Source organism: Mya arenaria, chromosome 15 (assembly GCF_026914265.1).
Source record: "Mya arenaria isolate MELC-2E11 chromosome 15, ASM2691426v1".
In the NCBI taxonomy this organism is placed as follows: domain Eukaryota; kingdom Metazoa; phylum Mollusca; class Bivalvia; order Myida; family Myidae; genus Mya; species Mya arenaria.
In genome coordinates this window covers 7,444,649-7,468,391 of record NC_069136.1, presented here as the reverse complement: position 1 = coordinate 7,468,391, position 23,743 = coordinate 7,444,649, and the positions used below count along the sequence as shown (strand labels likewise).

Sequence of the window (23,743 nt, the reverse complement as noted above, 5' to 3'; positions counted from 1 at the left end):
GTCTAGTCTCCTGCGATTAGGAAATGATTAATATATATTAGTTTATTTACCCTTTAAAAGACCCAAAAATATCAATCCTTGGGGTGTAATATCTATTGCAATAAATCATGACAGTTAGTAAATAGTTTATACTGATCTCTGAATGTGATGAAAATTATTGATTTCCAAGTTCAATTATCAAACAAACTTTACATCACATAATTTATAAGGATGTTGAAAATGAACCAGTACAGGTAAAAAGACTTCCTAAAAAAAAAAAAAAAAATTATTTGGATTTTTTTCTGAAGATTGGGAAAAATATAATATTTTGCTTTGGGAATGGGTCATGATCAAATCGATAAATAATTGATCATATATATAGGTTTCATAAACTGATTATCGATAGTATTTTTCTGTCTGATTCCAAACACTAATATATGACCCCTATGGATTTTGAGGTCATAGAGTCAAAGGCCAAGATCACAATTGTATATATATATATGAATATAGGTGAACAAAGTTAAATGTAACTCCTATTTACTTGTTCTGTGCTCTTTCAAGGATACAAATTTATCTGCAAATATCAGTCATCATTTGAACATCATTAAAAACTCTACCTACTATCCCCACACTTTTGAATGGTCATGATCCTTAATAAGACTGCCTCAAAGGCAATAAATGTCTGACAAATTAGCTGTCATTCCAGTGAATGCATATATATTTCATTCAGTTGTGCATTTTTTCCTGATGACATTGCTCAAGATTGAATTATTGCGCATTTAAGGCCATACTACCCTGAAGTTTGAGAAACTACAACAATAATACATGTAATCTTTTATTACAAATCAGTGTGTATGCTTAATTTCAAGGGTAAAAAACACAACATTTGGTCATACATTTATATTATTGCTTGCCACTGTAGCTTATTATATTTACTTGAAACTTCAGTAATTTTTCAGAGGAATATTCGTTTGTGTATTTTCAGGGTAACCAAGATCAGGGTTACCAGAGAGACAGTTGAGGTTGGCATTGTAAGTTGAATTTGGTAGTATGATATGGTATAGCTTAAGAATTCAATGATATGGAATTAATTAATGAACGAAGTGTTTAATTATGCTTTTATTATATCAATTTGGCATTGACAAAAGTACTACCAGTCTGCATGCCAACAAAATTGAGTGATATAGTAAATTAAAATAGTTCTAATAGTTCTTTTCTCGGCATTAAATGTTTCTCTACATGACTTGGCGCATGTTGGTGTTTTTTGTTAAAAGCTGAGCTAAGAGTGGCTAAATTGAATTGTTGTGGTTATGCATGTTAGGAATAAAATGGACATTTAAGCAGACCACAAAAACAGCAGCTTTACATTGTAACAGAATTGGTTGTATATTGCAGTCTCAGAACAAATGACTTTACTTTGTAAGATCCGGTGGAACTGATTTTTTTAGTTAACTTTTTCATATTCATGTTTGTCCTTTTTTCAGCCCGAGATGAGGTTCACATTGGAGGAAGAACTGAACCCCACTTGCCTGTTTACATTTATTTGCCGGGAGAGAGACTTTATACAGTACGTAATTCTTTTAGTGATTCTTCAACAATTATCTTCTTTTTCTATATGTTGCAGTGAACATACTTTTTGGTGGGTATGTTAAAAGGAAAAAAGTAGTGAAGCCCAAAATATTGCACCCACTTTCAATTATGCCAACATGTGATGTCTCTGAAGAAAACTACAGAACACACAGATCTGTTTTGCTCATAAAATCTAAGAAAGCAGACAGAAATAGTGTACTTGTGCTTGGCGTCAAATGGTTAAAACAAGATTCAGTATGTAATCTAGAATTTTTGATCAAACCAATTATGCAATTCACTAGTGCAAGGCTTGTGGGCTCGTGCTAATTTTACCACAGGTATAGTGGATGTGTTAGAGATTGATACCATTTGAGTGTTCAGTAAAAAGGGAGACTTTTATTGGTCAAAAGAGATCATTCTCTTGAGATGCATGAATGATATAACAAGTCCTTCTAACACAGTCTGCTAACTGTGAAAAATATATCATTTTGTTGTTGTTGATCACACGCAATAGTGACTTGACTCAATGTACGATAAATAATTTAGTTTTGTGGATTATCATGTTGACAAAAAGTGTTAACTGACAAACCTTGTAAATAATGATTTAAACTGGACCAACATACCTTGTACCAGATTTTGGCAATTTGTCATCCAAAACATGATAAGATCTGAAGATAATTTATAAGAACAACATACTAGTACTGTCCATGTAGTTATAATAAAAAGTAACATGTATCTTTCCAAACTGTGTTATGCCATAATACATCTGTACATTTAACAAATCCAACATTCTGCTGTAGAAAGACGTATTATATAAAGTACCTGTAAATAGATCTCTCACAAAAGATATTTACTGTTCTCTTTTATTGCAGATTGTGCAACAACTACAGGTTGAATGTTGTAGATTCAGAAGACCTTTTTGAGCAGATCTTGGATAGTTTACAGGATGTGAAGCAGTCAGGGTGAGAAATTAGCTGCATTGTAAAATACCTGTCTATTTATTCTTGCTAGTGAAGACACTTTTAGATGATAGGTGCAACTTCAAACTTGGTTTAGTCAGTGGTTGATAACCATTGGACTCAAATTGAATATTGAGCACAAACTGATATATGAGGTTTTGAAATAAGGTGATAATTGGCTGATTTAAATGATGTGGAGTTGGAGTGATTATGCATGTAAAATTAACCTTGGCCTGAACTTAAAGTCAAATCCATTCAAGCCATCAAAATGAAACTTAATACACATGTTGCAGAGGTAATATGTTTGTAAAAGTAATAGAATTATGCTCCTGCTTTTACTCCCTGATTAACAAAGTGTATATTGGAATCACTCAGTGGACGATCTGTCGATTTTTAACAAAACAATAACCTCTGAGGGGTGGTCTTATTTTAAAGAATCAGTTGACATTCCTGTGTGGAGGTGGAATTTAGGGCCATGTTTCACTCCTGTGATAGCTCTATTTTCCCATAAGTTACAAGACAACCAGCTTTTGCATTTTACATGCAAATGAGTTTATTACTGAAATATTTGCAACATTTTAACCCTTTACTTGCACAAATTGTGAGTACATGATATTAACCTTGATGTAAGACCTGCTATTCTTCATAAAATGAAATTTTTCTGGCACAAATATATAAAATCAAACAAATTGCCTGAAATTAATGTTTACCGTAATGAGATTTATACATGGTGAAGATATTTCGGACCTTAAAATTCAGTAGTTTTTTGAAATATGGGTCAGAAAAGTTGAGGTTAAATGCCTCCTTATTTGTATTGTGTTAGAATATTATTTAACTGTTTTAAATGTATTTCAGGCTTAGGGTTCGTCCCCTATTATTTGAAACAATGAAGACGGTGGCCCACCTGAAACTACCAAACCTAGAGATAAGATGGAGACCGGCATGTAAGACCAGAGTGGCACAACACAACAAGGTACATGTCCAGTCTAACTGGGCTTTTTTGTCAATGATAACTCATAAGTACATGCCAACTACTGAGAATGATTGATTTCAACTTTTATCTTTTTATAACAATTTTTAGCTCTACTGGCCAAAGGCCAGAAGAGCGTATGCGATGGTTATGTGTACGTTGTATGTGCCTCCGTGCGTCTGTAATCAATTTCGTGATGCAGTTTTTGGATTGTATCTCAATGAAACTTTTGCAGTATTTAGATATTTATTAGAGCTTGGTTCAGCTATATCCGCCCATGCTTGCCTAGATTAAGGGCCTTGAAAATGCTCATTTTGGTCAACTTATTTTTAGCCATGCAGGTCTGCATGAGAGAATTCTACTTTTAGCCAAGTTTACATGTACATGTAAATTAAAGTCTAGGATTAAGGGAGACAATTTGCTTTTTGGTACTGCAGTTGATTTTGTGAATTACTCTGCCTTGTTCTTGTTGAAAGCCCAAAGACCATTTTTTTAGCTCTAAGTGTCTGTAGTTTGCACATTCATCTTAACAAAATTGGTTGTGAAGTTATGCACCTGGGGTCATTACTGGCCACGCCCAGGGTTCTCAGGTTTGGTCAACTTAAATTGGTAAAGTTTTGAAAATCTGTTTGTGTTTGTACATCCATCTCAGCACAATTGCTTGTGAATGTTTGTTTAAATTGATCAATGTTGTCCTAGGATGCCCTTGACTTTGACCTTTTGACCAACCTTTTTTTTAAATTTAAAACTACAGAAATATTTACCATGAGTACAGTTTTGAAAGCATATTTTTTTATAGATGACTTTTACTTGGCACATATTAAAATAGTTCATGCAACTAATCTGATTACAATACTTTCTGGGCTCAGATGTTGAACGTGCAACATTTTCAGGTAACCCAAACACAAAATGTGAACTATATATCTGTTGCCTTTTACCCATACATACATGCTCTGGATTAAAAATGACCACAAGAGCCATGCCAGTAGAGCAAAGGCCCTTTTGGGCCTCTTGTTAAGATATAATAATGTTGATAAGGTCATATCATTCTGGCCGAGTTATTTTTCCAAGGTCAGCTGTCATGATATCATCTCACATAATAACATTGTATAGTGTTGATTTCGTTCCACCAGTTTTAAATTCATTTTCATTCTTGTTTCAATTTTCGGTAAGCTTATAAAATTTTCAGTCATTTTTTTGACACAAGTTTTATCATTTTATAAAATCCTGCTGTTGTTTGTACCATCAGATGCGGCAGGAGGAGAAAGAAGCGGACAGAAAGAGACTGGAGCGCAAATGCAGAAATCAGAGAGGGAAGTGAGTAAATTGTGCATCATGTTTAAACAGATTCATCTTTAGCTCGACTAGAATAACAAATATAATGAGAGCTATTATACTTGCATTCCTTTCCACGAAGTGTTAAGCGTCGGCCACACACCCAGGTTAAGGTTAGACATGGAAGCCCCTGAGACCATTATCTCAACTGAGTGCCTCAGAAGACTCTAAAAACTTTATCTTGATCTATGTACTTTGGCCAAAGGATAGGCCAGCACTTCTCGTTTAGTCAAACATTACTGATTGTTAAAGTAATAACATAAAATTATTATAATTGTAATGGGTTGTAAAACTATAATATTTTTTTCAGATTGAAACGATGGAAGCTATGAGAGTGGAGATGGATCGCATGAGAGCTGAGATTGCAGAATTGAGGGAGGAAGTCAGGTCTCTTAAAGAAGGGGCCAATACTTGTACGGCCCCTTCAACTGAAATGGCAGAACAGAGCAGGGTAAGATAATTTTACAACTTTTAATAATATTTATAAATTACTGTATAGATAATCTGTTTGGTCGTTTCAGGTTACATAGAATAGAAAAAATGTCTGTCCAAAAGATTTAATAATCACCTTTCAGACATCATTTGAAGAATATAACTGCCTAAGTTAAAACCTATTTTGTTAACAGCCACATTATTCTTACCTTTTCTTATTTCAGATCCCAAGGCCAAAGGGACCTGCATCTGCCAGTGCGCACAGGAGCCTTTTTGCAGCTGTGCGCAGGAGACCTGGCTTCGCTGCGGGCAGTGCTTCTACAACGTCAACTGCGTGCAGGACATCAACAACAACTGCATCAACAACTGCACGCAGTACTTCTGCCCGCAGCACGGCAGCAACTGTGGGCAGCTCTACACGGAAGACAACATCTGCCCGCAGCTCTGCTGCCACTGCCCCCAGCATGTCATCAGCTGGTGGGCAGACTTCTGCCCCCAGCACATCATCAGCTGGTGGGCAGACGGTCGAGGGTGGGGCAGCTCGAGGTCGTGGAAAAGTCTGTAAGTACATACCTTATGATAAGAAACGAATAGAGGTGTTGTGTATGGTCAGAGTGTCTGATATTAAAACTGTTTAATTCTTCAAAGGAATGTTTTTGCTGGTACATTTAATGTGCGGATCAATATTCTCAAAACAACAACAGTAAGAATGGAAATTAATGACAGCACTTTTCATTCCCTGGTTTATTCAAAATGTTGCATCATATTAAATTCAACTTAAAATCTTATCCAGCCCCTTGATATAATCCGTTATTATGTGGGGTCCCTGCCTGACAACCTTATAATTCTATGTGAAATGAAACAAAACATGAACGCTGGAAATAAGATGGAGGAGCTTTGGCATCCACTTGCAGTAGTAATTGTTTTTATTACAAATTTTTATCTCTCTATTACATGTGTTCAACTTTTTCTTAATTTTTGTTATTATATATTTTCAGCAACAAAACGTAAGCGTGTTGATGACGATGGGGGGCAGGCAAAGAAAAAACCGGCTTGGAAATGAGAATAAAAATGCCTGCCCCTCCCCCACCCCTCGACCGGACTCCCTCTTCTGCATCTCAGCCAAACAACATCTCTCTCTGATCCAAAGTATTTAACGACTATGATCCAAATCGCTCCACATCGCTCCGCACCTCTTCTTCACCTTGTACAAAATCCCTGCTCAGCATCGCTACATACATGGCTGCAGTTTACCTATAATACGAAGGCTGCAGTGCTCTACAATGGCTAGAGCTGTGTTTGTGTCATGCCGGTCTCCATGGGCCACCGTCAACAACGTCCTGATTGTGAATGTTGTCTGAAAAAAACACTTGAAAGGACATTCCCACGAACAAGAACTGACGATTTGTTTTAAGTTGTTTGTGTTCATTTTTTATTGGTTAAATACAGGTTTGCCTTTTGAAAGATGCCATTTTTTCAACAGTGTTCTTTAAAAAAAAAAGAGAATGTTCATAGCCTCTTTCATGTTTTAAAGGTATGATGTTCATATTACTAGACTTATTTCACACCTGTTAAAATCAGATAAATTTCTGAAAAGTCCTCAAACTAGTTGGTGTAGTTATCCAAGCTTTTGACTTGACTGCATATATCTACAAATGCATTATTTTACTTTGTTTAATTGCCTAAAGCAGATCTTGACTGAAGCTCCAAAGTATTAGCTGTATATGATTTTGAACAGTTTCATACATGACCTTGGCTTCACTCATTTTTTTTATGTTGTCTGAGCATTGGACAACTATGATCTATTTGAATCTTTTATTGATATTTATCAATTTGTACATTGCTGTCTGTTCAATTCTGACCTTAGTCCCTGTCCTGCGATCCATCTTGATATTGAAAACAGGGGCCCCTGTACTCCACTTAATCCCCCTCCTAGCCTACGCCTGGCAATTTTCAATCCCACCATTATCCCGTCCAACAAATGCCTTTCCCCAAATCCTTTCCTGACCCCTGACCTGTCCACTGTCAAACCAACCTTCTACTCTACACTTTCTTAAGGGCCGGCCCAAGTCATACCATCTTCTCTAACAGACATAGATGTACAAATAGATTGAATGTGTATATGAAATTATATAAGCATTCACAAAGTCTTGTTATTAATTTTACTACAAAAAGTAAGCTTTACCATATAACAAATTAAAGAAACTACAAATTAAGGCAGCATGGTCAGAACTGTTCCTTTTTAGTTCATGATAACCTGAACTGTATGCTTCCATTGACTGGCATAGTTTCAGTATTTTGTATTATGTACTTTAAATAAACTTGCCAATTAAAGCAGAGGATAACCTCTACTGAAACATTCGGAGCAGAACATTCATAACATTAACTGAAATACCACAGGATTATCAAAAAGATAAATGTATGAAACCTGTTATTGTTTACAAAGGTATATAGTAGAAAGGCAAGCCTATTAACCATTTACGAGAGCATTATACACAATATAAGATGTTCGTTGGGAATGAACGTTTCAATACGATACTGTATTATCACTGATTGCATTCAGTGAACTTGTTTTGGGGGAATGTTGCAATCGTTCGTTTGATTTGTTATTTTCTGCTTTTGTGCAGTTTTATTTATTTTTTCGGTATGCTGACGACCTGCAGTTAGTGGTGTTAAAGGTGATGATGATGAGGATGATGATGATGATTGGAGGATGTATATAGTGATTTTTAATATTTTGTTACGTTCTAGTAACTTTTATAAAAAAATAAAACCAAATAAAAAATATTTTTGTGCAACCTATTATGTATGTTTATTTGTTTCATTTATTTTGAAGCATTTATTTGTTTTATATTGTACAAAAAGGTGTAATTAATTGGTAAAACAAACAAAAAACATATTCAAAATAACTTCAAAAGCAGTTTTATATATATATTATTTTATTCGGAACTTTTTTTTGTTTTTGCATTGAATTATAATTATGGTCATTATTTTAGACCTGTTTGTGTTTTACCAAATACTTATACCTTTTTGTGTTTTACTTACATAAAAAATACAAAAAAAAATAATTAAACTTAAAAAATAAAAAAAATAATCTTGTTTGAATTATGTACATATTTGAATTCAGCCGGACTGTTTCAAAGAAACAAGTCTAGCTATTCTCATAGCCTTGGTGTTGTCATTATTGTGTCAAAGCATATCAAATGTTCAAGCTATCAAAATGAAACTTGGTACACATGTGGCGAGCTATAATACACACATGAATAGCAAAGCCATAATTCTGGTTATTGTTGTGAATTATGCCTTTTTTTACACTGAACAAAAGGCGAGTGTTGGCGTTCACTTTGGTGCGCTCTCTTTTTTTGTTGGTGATTATCAACGTATTTTGTTTTTGAATGATTCGCAACATTTCCCTCAGTTATTGTTATTTTCTGTAATAGTGTTCGAAATGTTTGTGCTGATGCTTCTGAAAGCGTATAAATGTAGTTTGTAAACTATTTTAAAACCATGTCATGCTGTAGGGTATTTACATTATTGAGTGTTTATGTTCTACTGTTGCTATTACTGTTGTGACTGTATGCATTATTTTGTGTACTGCATTACAATGCTGATTTAGAATTTTGAACACTTATTAATAGTTCTCATTAATTTAGTTGTTGCTGTTATCGCAACTGTTGATGATAAACCATTGATTTAGTTGTTGCTGTTATCGCAACTGTTGATGATAAACCATTGATTTAGTTGTTGCTGTTATGCAACTGTTGATAAACCATTATTTAGTTGTTGCTGTTACTGCAACTGTTGATAATAAACCATTTATTTAGTTGTTGCTGTTACTGCAACTGTTGATAATAAACTTTAACCTGTGTTTGTCCTATTTGGTAAAGAGTCCTTCTTTCCTTATTGTAGAAGTAATATAATTTATTTGTCAGTTATTCAAGGAAAGTTCTATACTTATGCTGAAACTAAAAAGTTTGGAAACCTGCTCATTATTAATTTTGACCCAAATTAAAATGCTTTCTCATTCTCGAGTTAAATAATCTAGTATTAGATCTCTTTTGTAGTGATGTTTTAGGTTGGAACAAATGTTACTTACCATTGCTTGTTGTATTATACTTATGCAATATGCTTCAATCCTTGTGATATATTTTCCATGACATTATGTTCATATGTACAGCATTTGACTTCAGAAAGCAGCTGATTGAATATGATTGACCTGTGTGGTATGACAATTGAGTGAATATATGAAATCTTGATGATAAAAGTGTTGAATATGATTGACTTTGTGGTAGACATTGAGTGAATATATGAAATTCTTGATGATAAAAGTGTTGAATATGATTGACTTATGTGTAATGACAATTGAGTGCATTCATGAAATTCTTAATGATGAGTGTATTTGTGCTAATGCATAGCAAGGTATGTAACTCTTGCTAAAATAATAGTGTAAGAGTTCTTCCCCTTTTTGATGTAAAAGAACAGTCAAGCATTGTATTTTTCCCTGTGGTGCTCTTATTTAATCTTTATTCAAACTTATTTAGATAATTTAGAACTGTGTCTTAAGTACAACTTAAACACTTTGGATGAAAATTATTTTCAAAAGCAATATTAAATCTTGAATTTACAAAAAATGTACCGTAGTTTTACATCTGTATAATTCAGATAATTATATTATTACTTGTTTAGGTGCTGTTATGTAGGGTCAGTTTGGTAAACCAGTCTGTGTTTAATTAAACAGCATATGTTTTTTTTAATGCAATTCAAGCACAATTATTAGATTTGAGACTGCAATTACAAAAATGGAGCTGTATAAGAGTGAAATAGTAATTTGAGGAATTGATTTTGTATTGACCTTGTGGCTAATTTACAACATTTTGTATTTAAATAAATCTATTTGTACATCAATCTGTCAATGATATTCAGACCTTATTCCCAGTCCTGTTCCCTAACTGTGTCTGCCTTTTTCTAAAACAATCAGGGGCCCCTGTATTCTGACCTTATCCCGAAACAAAATGACCAGGCCTGATGTCCCGCCTTTGTCCATCCCACCATATCCTGCCTTTCCCATACCCTTCCCCGACCCCTGACCTTCTGTCCCCTTTCAAACCCACCACTCTAAGGGCCCACCCTAGTCATGTCATCTTCTCTAACAGATGTACAAATAGATTTAAGCTTGTAATGTTTTTATACTGCAGAAAAGAGAAAGTTCACCTCTGCTTTGTACTACATTAAAGCATTTGACTCGCCTTGTAATCAATATTATAAACCAAAAAGGAAATAAGTTATACAAAATTTACAGGCAGCTTTTAAATATTAATAGAATTAGTCCTAAAATCAACACATTGCCAAAACCAGTTAAATATCAAATTAAAATTAAAATAATCTTAGTTAATCTGCATTCATCTTATGCACTTGGGTGTACGTAATATGTGCATCTATCAATCAGAATTTGTATGTCATTTAGAATCCTTTAATACATGTGTGTTTGTTTTGTTATATTTTGTTTTATAAATACTTTCATTATTTGCTAAATATGTCATTGTTTGGTCATATATTGTATTCTGAATATTTTCATTATTTGCTAAATATATTATTGTGATGTCATATATTGTATTATGAATATTTTCATAGTTCGCTAAATATATTATTGTTTGGTCATATACATGTATTGTATTATGAATATTTTCATTATTTGCTAAATGTATTATTGTGATGTCATATATTGTATTATGAATATTTTCATAATTCGCTAAATATACTGTTGTTTAATCATATATTGTAAAAGAAATGTTTTAATAATTTGCTTTATATGTTATTGTTTGGTCATATATTGTAATATAAATATTTTTAAATTGTTGAATAAATTATGTACAACATACCTATTAATATTAATAACGATGTTTGTATTTTTGTCCAGTGACTGCTAATATACTTAATGAATTATGATGTACGTATTTTTGGCTGGTCACAGCCTGTGAAAATATTAAACCATGCTGTGCGGTATTTTGTATATGTTAAACTAGAAGCAATAAATGCCTTTGTTGTTTTTATCCCATTATACATATTTGCTTGGCCATGTTTAAATGCGGATATCGAAATGAACTCAATATTTGTGAATCTGTGAAGAGCACCCTGGCCCGGATTCGAACTTCGGATTGCCTTGGTAAGAAGTGAGAACCCTAACTGAACAATTGTGTTATAACCTTACATTTTCTAATGGAAGGGGGAATTAATAAGTTAAAATAAATGATAACTTACTTTTAAGGCATATTGGTGATTCGTTTTAACTGTTTAAAGTGCTGTAAAAGAGGTACTATTTATTTAGCTACCTGCAAGCAAAATGCAACAGTTGGAAATGTAATAGGCAGCCTTGATTAAACACTTTTTCATTCAAATCTGGTCCATCAATACTTGTTTATATCTTAAAGAAACCAAACACATATTTGTAACCAAAAACTAAACAATATATGATCGAAACCAGAACAGCCGCAAAATAACTTTGTATTTGAAATCATAAGTAAATGACTATAAGAGCTCTATAAATACATACATTCAAACCTGGCATAGTGTTGCAGCAATAATAATTACCATCTCTACTACTGCAACAGCGTCATACTACTTTTTTACTACTGCAACACGTCACACTACCTTTTTTTACTATTGCTGCAGGCATTTACAACTTTTCTGTGACAGCACTTGGTTCTACCACTTTACTTATATTACATCAACGCTAACACTTTAACAACTGCAGTATTGATCACTGTGGTACAAATTGGCACTACCCCTTCAACTACATCGACAATGATTGGCAATACCCCTTCACCTACTACGACAATGATTGGCACTACCCTTCACCTACTACGACAATGATTGGCACTACCCCTTCACCTACTACGACAATGATTGTCACTACCCCTTAACCTACTAAGTCAATGATTGTCACTACCCCTATTACTACACTGACAATGATAAGCACTACATCTTTAACTGCTACGACAATGATTGGCACTACCCCTTAACCTGCTACGTCAATGATTGGCACTACCCCTTCAAAGCTGCACACTCACAGATTGAACATTTTGACAAGATTTTTATTTTTTGTCTTTGTGTAGTTTGAACAAGACAATTTTTGCAAAAATGCATGGAAACCAGTTCTATAACACAGCTGATAAAAAAATAGATCGCGGACTTCTGTTTAAGTTGAAAAATGATGTTTTCTTAAACCGTTAGCACTACCTTAACTACTACGACAATGATTGACTTTACTACAATAACGGCCCTGATACCAACTTCTAGATCACCAGTTCAATTACTGTGACGGTGATCAGCAATACCTTTTTAACTACAACAACAATGATTAGCTTTACTACTATAACCACACTAATAACAACTTCTAGATCACCAGTTCAACTACTGTGACCGTGATCAGTACTACCTTTTTAACTACAACAACAATGATTAGCTTTACTACTATAACCACACTGATAACAACTTCTAGATCACCAGTTCTACTACTGTGACAGTGATCAGCACTACCTTTAACTACTACAACAATGATTGGCTTTACTACCATAACCACACTGATAACAACTTCTAGATCACCAGTTCTACTACTGTGACAGTGATCAGCACTACCTTTTAACTACTACAACAATGATGGCTTTACTACCATAACCACACTGATAACAACTTCTAGATCACCAGTTCTACTACTGTGACAGTGATCAGCACTACCTTTTAACTACTACAACAATGATTGGCTTTACTACTATAACCACACTGATAACAACTTCTAGATCACCAGTTCTACTACTGTGACAGTGATCAGCACTACCTTAACTACTACGACAATAATCGACTTAACTACTACTACTGCACTGATAACTTCTAGATCATAAGTTCTACTACTCTGACAGTGATCAGCACTACCTTAACTACTACGACAATGAGCGGTTTTACTACAATATCGGCACTGATAACTTCTATATCACCAGTTCTACTACTGTGACAGTGATCAGCACTACCTTTTTAATTAAACAACAATGATTAGCTTTACTACAATATCGGCACTGATAACTTCTAGATCACCAGTTCTACTACTGTGACAGTGATCAGCACTACCTTTTAACTACTACAACAATGATTGGCTTAACTACTACTACTGCACCGATAACAACTTCTAGATCACCAGTTCTACTACTGTGACAATGATCAGCACTACCTTTTTAACTACAACAAGACTGATGACTTTACTACTACTACTACTGCATTGATAACAACTTCTAGATCACCACTACTCCTTTGACTACTATGACACTGGCACTACTTCCTCTACAATTGCAGGGTCACCACTTCCACTACTGTGACAGTGATCAGCACTACCACTTAAAATTACAACAACAATTTGCACTTCTACTGCAACATTGAGCTGAGGAACCCCTTTAAGCACCATGAAATTGGCACTACTACTTCTACTATTGCAGCACTGATCACCACTTCCTTTCCTGTGAAAATGATCACCACTTAAACTACAATAACAATGATTTTCACTTAACTACTGCAGCACTGATCACCACTACCATTTCTGTGACAGCATTCAGCACTCATTTTACCTTTTAACTTCTATGAAATAGATTGGCTCTACTTCTACTACTGCAGCGTTTATCACCTGATTTCTAATGAGACAGCACATTGGCATTTCTAGTTCTACTTCTTGCAGCATTATAAGAAACTGACTTTAGAGACTTGAAACATTTCTTTTACAGAAACACAACAGGACGACACAAAATTTGTAAACTTTATTTTAGGCTTTTCAGACATAATAAGTAACATTATTTAAGACAGTAAAACCAGCATAGCATTTTATATTAAATAAAAATAATGAAGATTTAATCTTCAAATAGTCCAATTAGTTATGTTTTGAAGTGAGAGATTACCGTATACAGAGCCAATGATAATATTTGTGATGCCAGCATAAAATATGAGAAAAACATTACCATTTTGAATTTGCAAAACATATTTCAGCTATGACATTATTTTTCCACAGAAATATGAATACTTTGTCTGCTAATTTAATTCCAGAAAACCATATTAAGATAGTTTCATTTTTCTGCTATCATCATTTCTTTACAGTCATCATCTATAACATTCATGTGCCACAGTCATGGCTGCATCTGTAGGTCATCTCTGAATCCATCCACCCAAGAAAGAGGTCCTGCAAAATATTCAAAATTACATAAATGTCTCCAGATATGATATGAATCATGTGTAAACGTAGAAACACATACAAGAATACAATGTACACATCATTAAATGCTACCCAAGTGAGGAGAAACATTGTTTAAAGAAATACTTGAAGGGGTACTGGACACCCGGAACCATTTCCCTGACACTTTTATGCAAACCTTAACTTCTTTATACATAAAAACTAATACTTTTCCTATGTCTTAACTGTGTATCTAGGCAAGAATACTCTTGTTACCATTTGTTATCAATCAATTTTTTTTTACGGAACAACAATTTAAAGACAGTGATACTCATTGGTGGAAATTAGACTCTCGGACAGCTACATTTTCTGGGAAATGGAGATCAGATTATATTTGATGTTTCTCCAGATATATTTAATAGATTAACATGAAATTATAAAATTCATTACACTGCCTATGTGTTAATATGTGTTCCTTATCCCTGATTTAGTGTCTTCACTACATTTAAATAATTGTATCATGCTAACGTATGATAGAAAAACTTTGAATTTTCAATAAAAGTCATGCACTTCCATATTTGAATGATAAAAAAAATGAAACAGTTATATTCTATTATCAAGTTTATTTTTAGCATATATTATTGATATATAATCATAAACATCAAAATGGTGACTTAAAAAAAGCAAAATGTCCAGTAAAAGAATGAAAGGTCCACTCGGCTTATCAAAATCAATGAGAACCTTTTTATATTATCTGTTTTTAAAACAATAAAAACAAAAACGCTTGCTTTCTGGCCATGTAAGCTGGCCTGTAATTAAATATGCAGAGCCTCACCGTGCTGTCAAGCAGTCTGATATCAATCCTGGCTCTTAAAATCAGTTGGAGATGTCAATTCAACATAGCTGAAAAACTGGCAAAGTTCAGTGCATCTACGCCATCGGCAGTATCTGCAAGAGGAAGGTGTTGATTTGGAAACTGCATTTATAACCAAATTGAGAAAGTTTTTATCCGTCCTAAGAAGTATGTATTTATGTATGTAACATGTAATTATGTAACTTATAAACATGATCTTCACTTAGGTATAATTCTAAAAAAGAAAAGGTTAAATCTTGTATCAAAATTTGAATTTTGATGCTTGTAAAAAGTATAGACTATTAATGAATGCATCGATGGCTTGTAGTCCAGGTTTTAATCGCTTACCTGAAGTTTGTAGGGCTACAGTCGAGGGCTTTGCTGTAAACTGTAGGGGCTGTTACTTCACACTCTTGTCTGCAAGGGCAATGGTGGCTTAGGTGACTGGTGTTACCAATCTGCATTTTTGGCCAATTACAACACAGTGTATCTGAAAATGACAGAGAAATTATTGACCATGCACTTATGTAAGCTATACTGAGAATATGCCTCGAGTCTGTATCAGATGACACATCCACACAAAAATGTGTGGCATCCAATACAGCAATACTGTCAAATTGCCTAAACATGTGTATATCTGTCATGAAGCTGTGCTGGCTCTGCAGCATCATAACTACTACACATGAACATTCACTAGAAATTTCAGTTGACAGAAAAGAAACAACTAATACTTGACAACTTTTGTCACCCTGAGTGCACATTCAGACCATCTAGTTACTTGTCAGCAGCAACATAAAGATCTTAAGAAGGCTGTTTAATACTGCACTTATAAGCTTAAACAGGCAAGCAAATATTTTAAAAGAAGAAAATCTGGTTAAAGATTTCTATAGAAAACGCCAAGCTCCAACTCGGTGATTAAGGCCCAAATTAAAAGTGTTGCCTAGTAACACAGCAGACTTATTTCATTATCTTTATCAAACCTCATCAAAGTAACACAGAAAAAAACAAGAAATGGCCTTAACTCTATAAAATGCATGGCAGAATGTCTGATGATGGTCTGATATGCATGGCAGAATGTCTGATGATGGTCTGATATGCATGGCAAAATGTCTGATGATGGTCTGACATGGCAGAATGTCTGATGATGTTCTGATATGCATGACAAAATGTCTGATGATGTTCTGATATGCATGGCAAAATGTCTGATGATGTTCTGATATGCATGGCAAAATGTCTGATGATGTTCTGATATGCATGGCAAAATGTCTGATGATGGTCTGATATGTATGGCAGAATGTCTGATGATGGTCCGATATGCATGGCAGAATGTCTGATGATGGTCTGATATGCATGGCAGAATGTCTGATGATGGTCTAACATGGCAGAATGTCTGATGATGGTCTGATATGCATGGCAGAATGTCTGATGATGGTCTGACATGGCAAAACGTCTGATGATGGTCTGACATGGCAGAATGTCTGATGATGGTCTGATATGCATGGCAGAATGTCTGATGATGGTCTGACATGGCAAAATGTCTGATGATGGTCTGACATGGCAGAATGTCTGATGATGGTCTGATATGCATGGCAGAATGTCTGATGATGGTCTGATATGCATGGCAGAATGTCTGATGATGGTCTAACATGGCAGAATGTCTGATGATGGTCCGATATGCATGGCAGAATGTCTGATGATGTTCTGATATGCATGGCAGAATGTCTGATGATGGTCTGACATGGCAGAATGTCTGATGATATTCTGATATGCATGGCAGAATGTCTGATGATGGTCTGATATGCATGGCAGAATGTCTGATGATGGTCTGATATGCATGGCAGAATGTCTGATGATGGTCTGACATGGCAGAATGTCTGATGATGGTCTGACATGGCAGAATGTCTGATGATGGTCTGATATGTATGGCAGAATGTCTGATGATGGTCTGATATGCATAAAATTAAACACTTAGCCTGTTGGCTGGTGTAACACATCAAAATCAAATGGGGGGGGGGGGGGTCAAGAAGGATATCTTCGTGCAACTACTAACCATAGCTGCCTTGTGTGTAATGCTTTATAAAGCCTGGTTGAACTTCACAGGTAGATCATATGAATGCCAATGCTCAGGTGTCTGTTGAAGTGTTTAACTCTGTGCAAGATTCTGAAAATAAAATTGAATTAAAATTAGCAAAACTTAAATAAAGGTACATTGTATACATATAGATCCTGGGAAAACAATTCTGTCAATATCTACAAGTAATCTATAATTGCCTGGCAGACCTTCATACATACGTCTTAAGGCCTGCTGGTCCCTTCCCCTGAAGTAAATGCACTTTTTTTATAAACTGATGCTGCAGAATTTTTTAAAACTAGAGCTATCACTGAAGGTGATTAATACCCCCAAATGCCGCCCTGATATGAAATTGCAGTCAACTATTTGGAAAGCCAACCTTTAAATGACAACTTTATTTTATGGACTATCGTCAGTTATTCATTTTTTTATTATGTTTTTAAAAGTTAGAAAAAGGCTCTAAACAATATCAGTGATGCTAATACTGAGATGTTAATACTGATATATTTGATGTTCTAAAGCACAGAATATACGATTGCCTATGGCCATCTATAAATGAGTTAAGTTACTTTTTTTCAAGTAACTTGCTACTGACAAGAAAAAAGTAACAAAGGGCAATAACTCTGTAATTGGCTGATTCACAAATAGAATTGCGGTTCCTGTACACTGAACTTCCTCTCATTATGATCTATCACTGTATGAAGTTTTATTGAATTCCTTCAAATAGTTTTCAAGTTATGCTTCGGACAAGAAAAAGTAACAAAGGGCAGTAACTATACAATTATAATACCTACATAGTATCAACAAGATGGCCATATACTTCTCACCTGAGGACACAGCCTACTTTAGCTGAAATGATAACCTTTTTTTCACCTGCAACGACCATTATTTAAATTTACCAAGAAAACAACACAATCATTTTACCAGCCCCTACTGAATAAAAGACTTGACCTAGTGACCATGTTTTTGACCCAAGATAAACTAGTATATTTTTTAACTTAATCAATATCATTCTAGTCTCAAGTTTGGCAAAGATTGAATTAAAAAGCAGCCGCTTTTGTGTAATCCAGTTTGACCAAGTTGTTGACCATAGATGAGGTGATCAGAATTTCAAACCCTGGAGACCCAGATATCAGGAATTTACTTTTGCATAGTCTGGGGCAACTTCTACTTCCTTGATGCCACTTTGTTTGGGGCTGGACCTCTTCTGATACCACTGGGGCAACTTCTACTTCCTTGATGCCACTTTGTTTGGGGCTGTTCCTCTTCTGATATCACTGGGGCAACTTCTACTTCCTTGATGCCACTTTGTTAGGGGCTGTACCTCTTCTGATATCACTGGGCCAACTTCTACTTCCTTGATGCCACTTTGTTCGGGGCTGGACCTCTTCTGATACCACTGGGGCAACTTTACTTCCTTGATGCCACTTTGTTAGGGGCTGTACCTCTTCTGATATCACTGGGCCAACTTCTACACTCTGGATGCCACTTTGTTTGGGGCTGTACCTCTTCTGATATCATGGGCCATCTTCTACACTCTGGATGCCACTTTGTTTGGGGCTGGACCTCTTCTGATATCACTGGGCCATCTTCTACACTCTGATGCCACTTTGTTTGGGGCTGTACCTCTTCTGATATCACTGGGCCAACTTCCACTCCCTGGATGCCACTTTGTTTGGGACTGTACCTCTTCTGATACCACTGGGGCAACTTCTACTTCCTTGATGCCACTTTGTTTGGGGCTGTACCTCTTCTGATATCACTGGGGCAACTTCTACTTCCTTGATGCCACTTTGTTAGGGGCTGTACCTCTTCTGATATCACTGGGCCAACTTCTACTCCTGATGCCACTTTGTTGGGGCTGACCTCTTCTGATATCACTGGGCAACTTACTTCCTTGATGCCACTTTGTTAGGGGCTGTACCTCTTCTGATATCACTGGGCCAACTTCTACACTCTGGATGCCACTTTGTTTGGGGCTGTACCTCTTCTGATATCATGGGCCATCTTCTACACTCTGGATGCCACTTTGTTTTGGGGCTGACCTCTTCTGATATCACTGGGCCATCTTCTACACTCTGGATGCCACTTTGTTGGGGCTGTACCTCTTCTGATATCACTGGGCCAACTTCCACTCCCTGGATGCCACTTTGTTGGGACTGACCTCTTCTGATATCACTGGGCCAACTTCCACTCCCTGGATGCCACTTTGTTAGGGGCTGGACCTCTTCTGATATCACTGGGCCAACTTCTACTCCCTGGATGCCACTTTGTTGGGCTGACCTCTTCTGATATCACTGGGCCAACTTCCACTCCCTGGATGCCACTTTGTTTGGGGCTGGACCTCTTCTGATATCACTGGGCCACTTCCACTCCCTGGATGCCACTTTGTTTGGGACTGTACCTCTTCTGATATCACTGGGCCAACTTCCACTCCCTGGATGCCACTTTGTTTGGAGCTGGACCTCTTCTGATATCACTGGGCCAACTTCCACTCCCTGGATGCCACTTTGTTGGGGCTGGACCTCTTCTGATATCACTGGGCCAACTTCCACTCCCTGGATGCCACTTTGTTTGGAGCTGTACCTCTTCTGATATCACTGGGCCAACTTCCACTCCCTGGATGCCACTTTGTTTGGGACTGTACCTCTTCTGATATCACTGGGCCAACTTCCACTCCCTGGATGCCACTTTGTTTGGGGCTGGACCTCTTCTGATATCACTGGGGAAAGTTCAGCCTGTGTCAAGCAACATGGAATTTCAGCCTAGAGCTCATCACTGAAGCATTCAAATATCACCACAGATAATATACATGTTCTTGTAAATGGCTACATTTTTGTCAGAGCATAACTCTACTTCCACAAATATAACTTTAAAGTGAAAAAGTGAATTTGTTGGGAAATGAGAATACTATATCTGGCCTAGACTTGAAAGATGTTACAGAGTGAATGGTTTAGTCAACACTTTTGTTGTACAAGCTATAGACTGTTGTAATAAAAAGCCCATACACAAAATCATGTTTCTTATGCACAACATTTTTCCTCAACTCATTCATGTGTGTGAAGCTTGAGGTCAATATCTCAAAAATATATGGAGTTATGGAGAAAAGAAAACTTGATATAGTATAAAACTAGACAGTTGTTTTGTTATTAAAAACTGAAGTCTTCCCCCACTGCATACCATCTCAATATAGTGAACATTTGTGGCAAGTTATTTCCAATCCTGAAAGAGGCTTAAGAGATTATAGAGCAGACATGAAATGCAGTAATATGACCTTTGATGTCTAAGTGTGACCTTGACCTTGAGCCAAGCTGGTTGCTCTCTGCATATTGTCTCAATGTCTCAATATGGTGAACTTTTGTTGGGAGTAATTTCAAAATCCTTCAACTGGTTGAATGTTATGAAGCAGACAGGAATTGTGATGTACACAAAACAGACAATTGCAGAGTTTCACCTCAAATCAGTCAATATGTGTATGAAGTTTGAAGTCAATACCTCAAAAAATATTGAGTAATGGAAAAAAGTAGACTTGTCCCGATGCCCTAGGATGGACCAATGGACAAATGGACTGATGGAGAGACATTTATTACTGATACAAACATATGTTTCAGTTTAAAGAATATATGATCAGTGAAAATAGCAAGTGACCTTTTACATTGCTGTTCATCCGAATCTGCTGCCAGAACACAGACCAGTCTTGGACTGCTAACACCTTGTTGTGCAGCAATTGGTGGGTGATGACTGCTAGATCAGCTGCTGGATGGTGCTGGAAACACACCCCCAAAACACCTTGTGATCTGCTTGCCTCGCAGCTAAAATGGAAATAAATCTGCTAAATAAAATAGCCAGAATAGGAGTCTTCTTGTTAGTAAGCTGTAACATTGTTTACGTCGTTATGAGCATGTGTAGCTTCATCTACATCATTACTGTTGTCTATCCACTGCATGGTTGTAGAATAGGCAATCGGCTAGCAAGTAACTTCCTCCAAGTCTGGTTACAGTAGATAAATATAAATGGACTAAGCTCGATGTTTTAAACGGTCAAGCAATCCTAATATGAATAGAGTAGACATTTTAAATGTAAGAAACTTGTCCAATAAAAATTACATCCAGATGTCATTAAATTAAAAAAGACCACTTAATTAATACATATCTTACATATGAAACTATATACACATGTTAAGTTCATCTGGCTTTCTATACACTCTTCCCGACTTTGTTTCCTAATTAATGGCTGTTTATCTTTTTAAAACATATTTCTCGTTCATTGTTAAGTTAATAGTTAAATGTTACCCTAAGAGCCACTTACCGCACTGCTTTACAAACAATCAGAATACCTCAGCCTTCTCCACCATACGGATGTTTCTATGTCACTATCATCAATACTGTTGGTGAGCAACAAAATGGGCTGGTGTTCCTGGGATTGCCTGTCTGCTTCTTGGGACTGAAGTTTGAAACATGTCTTTATGTAAACATGTATGTTAACTAAATGGAATGCAACTAATAACATGTTGAAATTCATGAAGGATATTGACTTTCCTCAAGAATTTTTTGCACAAGTTCTGTTCAATGTTATAAATGACACATGATTGATTAATTGTCTGTTTTGTGCAAGGAAAAATAGTAAAGGTACTGTCAGTTTTATAGGCTTCGGCAGTGTCGTCTTTGTGCATAAACTTTACCATAGTAAACACTAGATAAAATGTTGAAGGTATTCAAATGAAACTTGGTGGATATGTTCAGCAAGGCCCATTACTCTGGCTTTAATGCTTGTTGAGTTGTGCCCCTTTGTGGAATGTTAATCAAGAAACGAAAGTTGGTATTTGGTCCGCGGCTCTCTTTTTGGTTTTATGGGCATTACAGCAGGTATAACTTAACAGACCTAGATAATTACCACCTGGTAGGGAAACTTCAGGTCTCTAATTGAAAGACCACAAACACATCATACTTGTATGACCATTTTCATCGTTCATATTTACATGATCATATGTGTTAAATGTGCATGGAGAAACTACTATGCAAGATATACTGGAGGTTGATTGCACATAAACCTGTTTAAGCCCCAGGGAGTTTTTACGTAAGTTTCACTGACGGTGCAATGAAAGTCACCCCAACAGTCACCAATGACAATATTACAATAATGTTTCTTGTCTTGTAGCATTGTGTCTCTTGATTGGGGCTTGCTTGGCCTTAATTCTTATTTTTTAAACAGGATCTTGGTTAAATTTGAGGATTCTGGGCTTGTCCGTGTAGTTTCCATTGTTTTGATGAACAAATGGCTCCATGTACCTGCGACAGTGTCCGGTCCATCTCTTCTTGTGACTGGGTCCTAGCATCTGTGCTCTGACCTCCTCCTCTTGTGACTGGGTCCCAGCATCTGTGCTCTGACCTCCTCCTCTTGTGACTGGGTCCCAGCATCTGTGTCCTGACCTCCTCCTCTTGTGACTGGGTCCCAGCATCTGTGCTCTGACCTCCTCCTCTTGTGACTGGGTCCCAGCATCTGTGTCCTGACCTCCTCCTCTTGTGACTGGGTCAGCATCCCTGTCCCTACCTCCTCTAGTGACTGGGTCCCAGCATCTGTGCCCTGACCTTCTCCTCTTGTGACTGGGTCCCAGCATCTGTGTCCCGACCTCCACCTCTTGTGACTGGGTCACAGCATCCCTGACCTCCTCCTCTTGTGACTGGGTCCCAGCATCTGTGTCCTGACCTCCTCCTCTTGTGACTGGGTCCAAGCATCTGTGTCCTGACCTCCTCCTATAGTGACTGGGTCCCAGCATCTGTGTCCTGACCTCCTCCTCTTGTGACTGGGTCCCAGCATCTGTGTCCTGACCTCCTCCTCTTGTGACTGGGTCCCAGCATCTGTGTCCTGACCTCCTCCTCTAGTGACTGGGTCCCAGCATCTGTGTCCTGACCTCCTCCTCTTGTGACTGGGTCCCAGCATCTGTGTCCTGACCTCCATATCTTGTGGCTGGGTCCCAGCATCTGTGTCCTGACCTCCTCCTCTTGTGACTGGGTCACAGCATCCCTGTCCCTACCTCCTCTAGTGACTGGGTCCCAGCATCTGTGTCCTGACCTCCTCCTCTTGTGACTGGGTTCCAGCATCTGTGTCCTGACATGCTCCTCTTGTGACTGGGTCCCAGCATCTGTGTCCAGACCTCCTCCTTTTGTGACTGGGTTCCAGCATCTGTGTCCCGACCTCCTCCTCTTGTGACTGGGTCCCAGCATCTGTTTACCGACCTCCACCTCTTGTGACTGGGTCCCAGCATCTGTGTACAGACCTCCTCCACTTGTGACTGGGTCCCAGCATCTGTGTCCCGACCTCCACCTCTTGTGACTGGGTCCCAGCATCTGTGTCCCGACCTCCTCCTCTT

The 23,743-nt window shown here is 36.9% G+C and overlaps 1 protein-coding gene and 1 long non-coding RNA gene across 2 annotated transcripts; one reads left to right on the top strand and one right to left on the bottom strand.

Annotated features, from left to right (window-relative positions):
* The first annotated feature begins 416 nt into the window (after positions 1-416).
* LOC128220139 (uncharacterized) lies at positions 417-6,841 on the top strand. The gene is made up of 9 exons (XM_052928410.1): positions 417-467; positions 1,464-1,546; positions 2,421-2,510; positions 3,363-3,480; positions 4,727-4,794; positions 4,895-4,925; positions 5,123-5,263; positions 5,469-5,805; positions 6,243-6,841. The coding sequence occupies exons 1-9, from the start codon at positions 417-419 to the stop codon at positions 6,305-6,307; spliced, it is 984 nt and encodes a 327-aa protein (XP_052784370.1). The 3' UTR covers positions 6,308-6,841.
* Positions 6,842-14,029: 7,188 nt separating this feature from the next.
* Positions 14,030-22,787, bottom strand: LOC128218730 (uncharacterized). The gene is made up of 7 exons (XR_008258437.1): positions 22,662-22,787; positions 21,682-21,816; positions 21,022-21,185; positions 17,353-17,463; positions 15,651-15,792; positions 15,285-15,397; positions 14,030-14,458 (listed from the first exon to the last, which is right to left on the bottom strand). It is a non-coding gene; the product is annotated as an uncharacterized LOC128218730 (long non-coding RNA).
* Between the last annotated feature and the right edge of the window lie 956 nt (positions 22,788-23,743).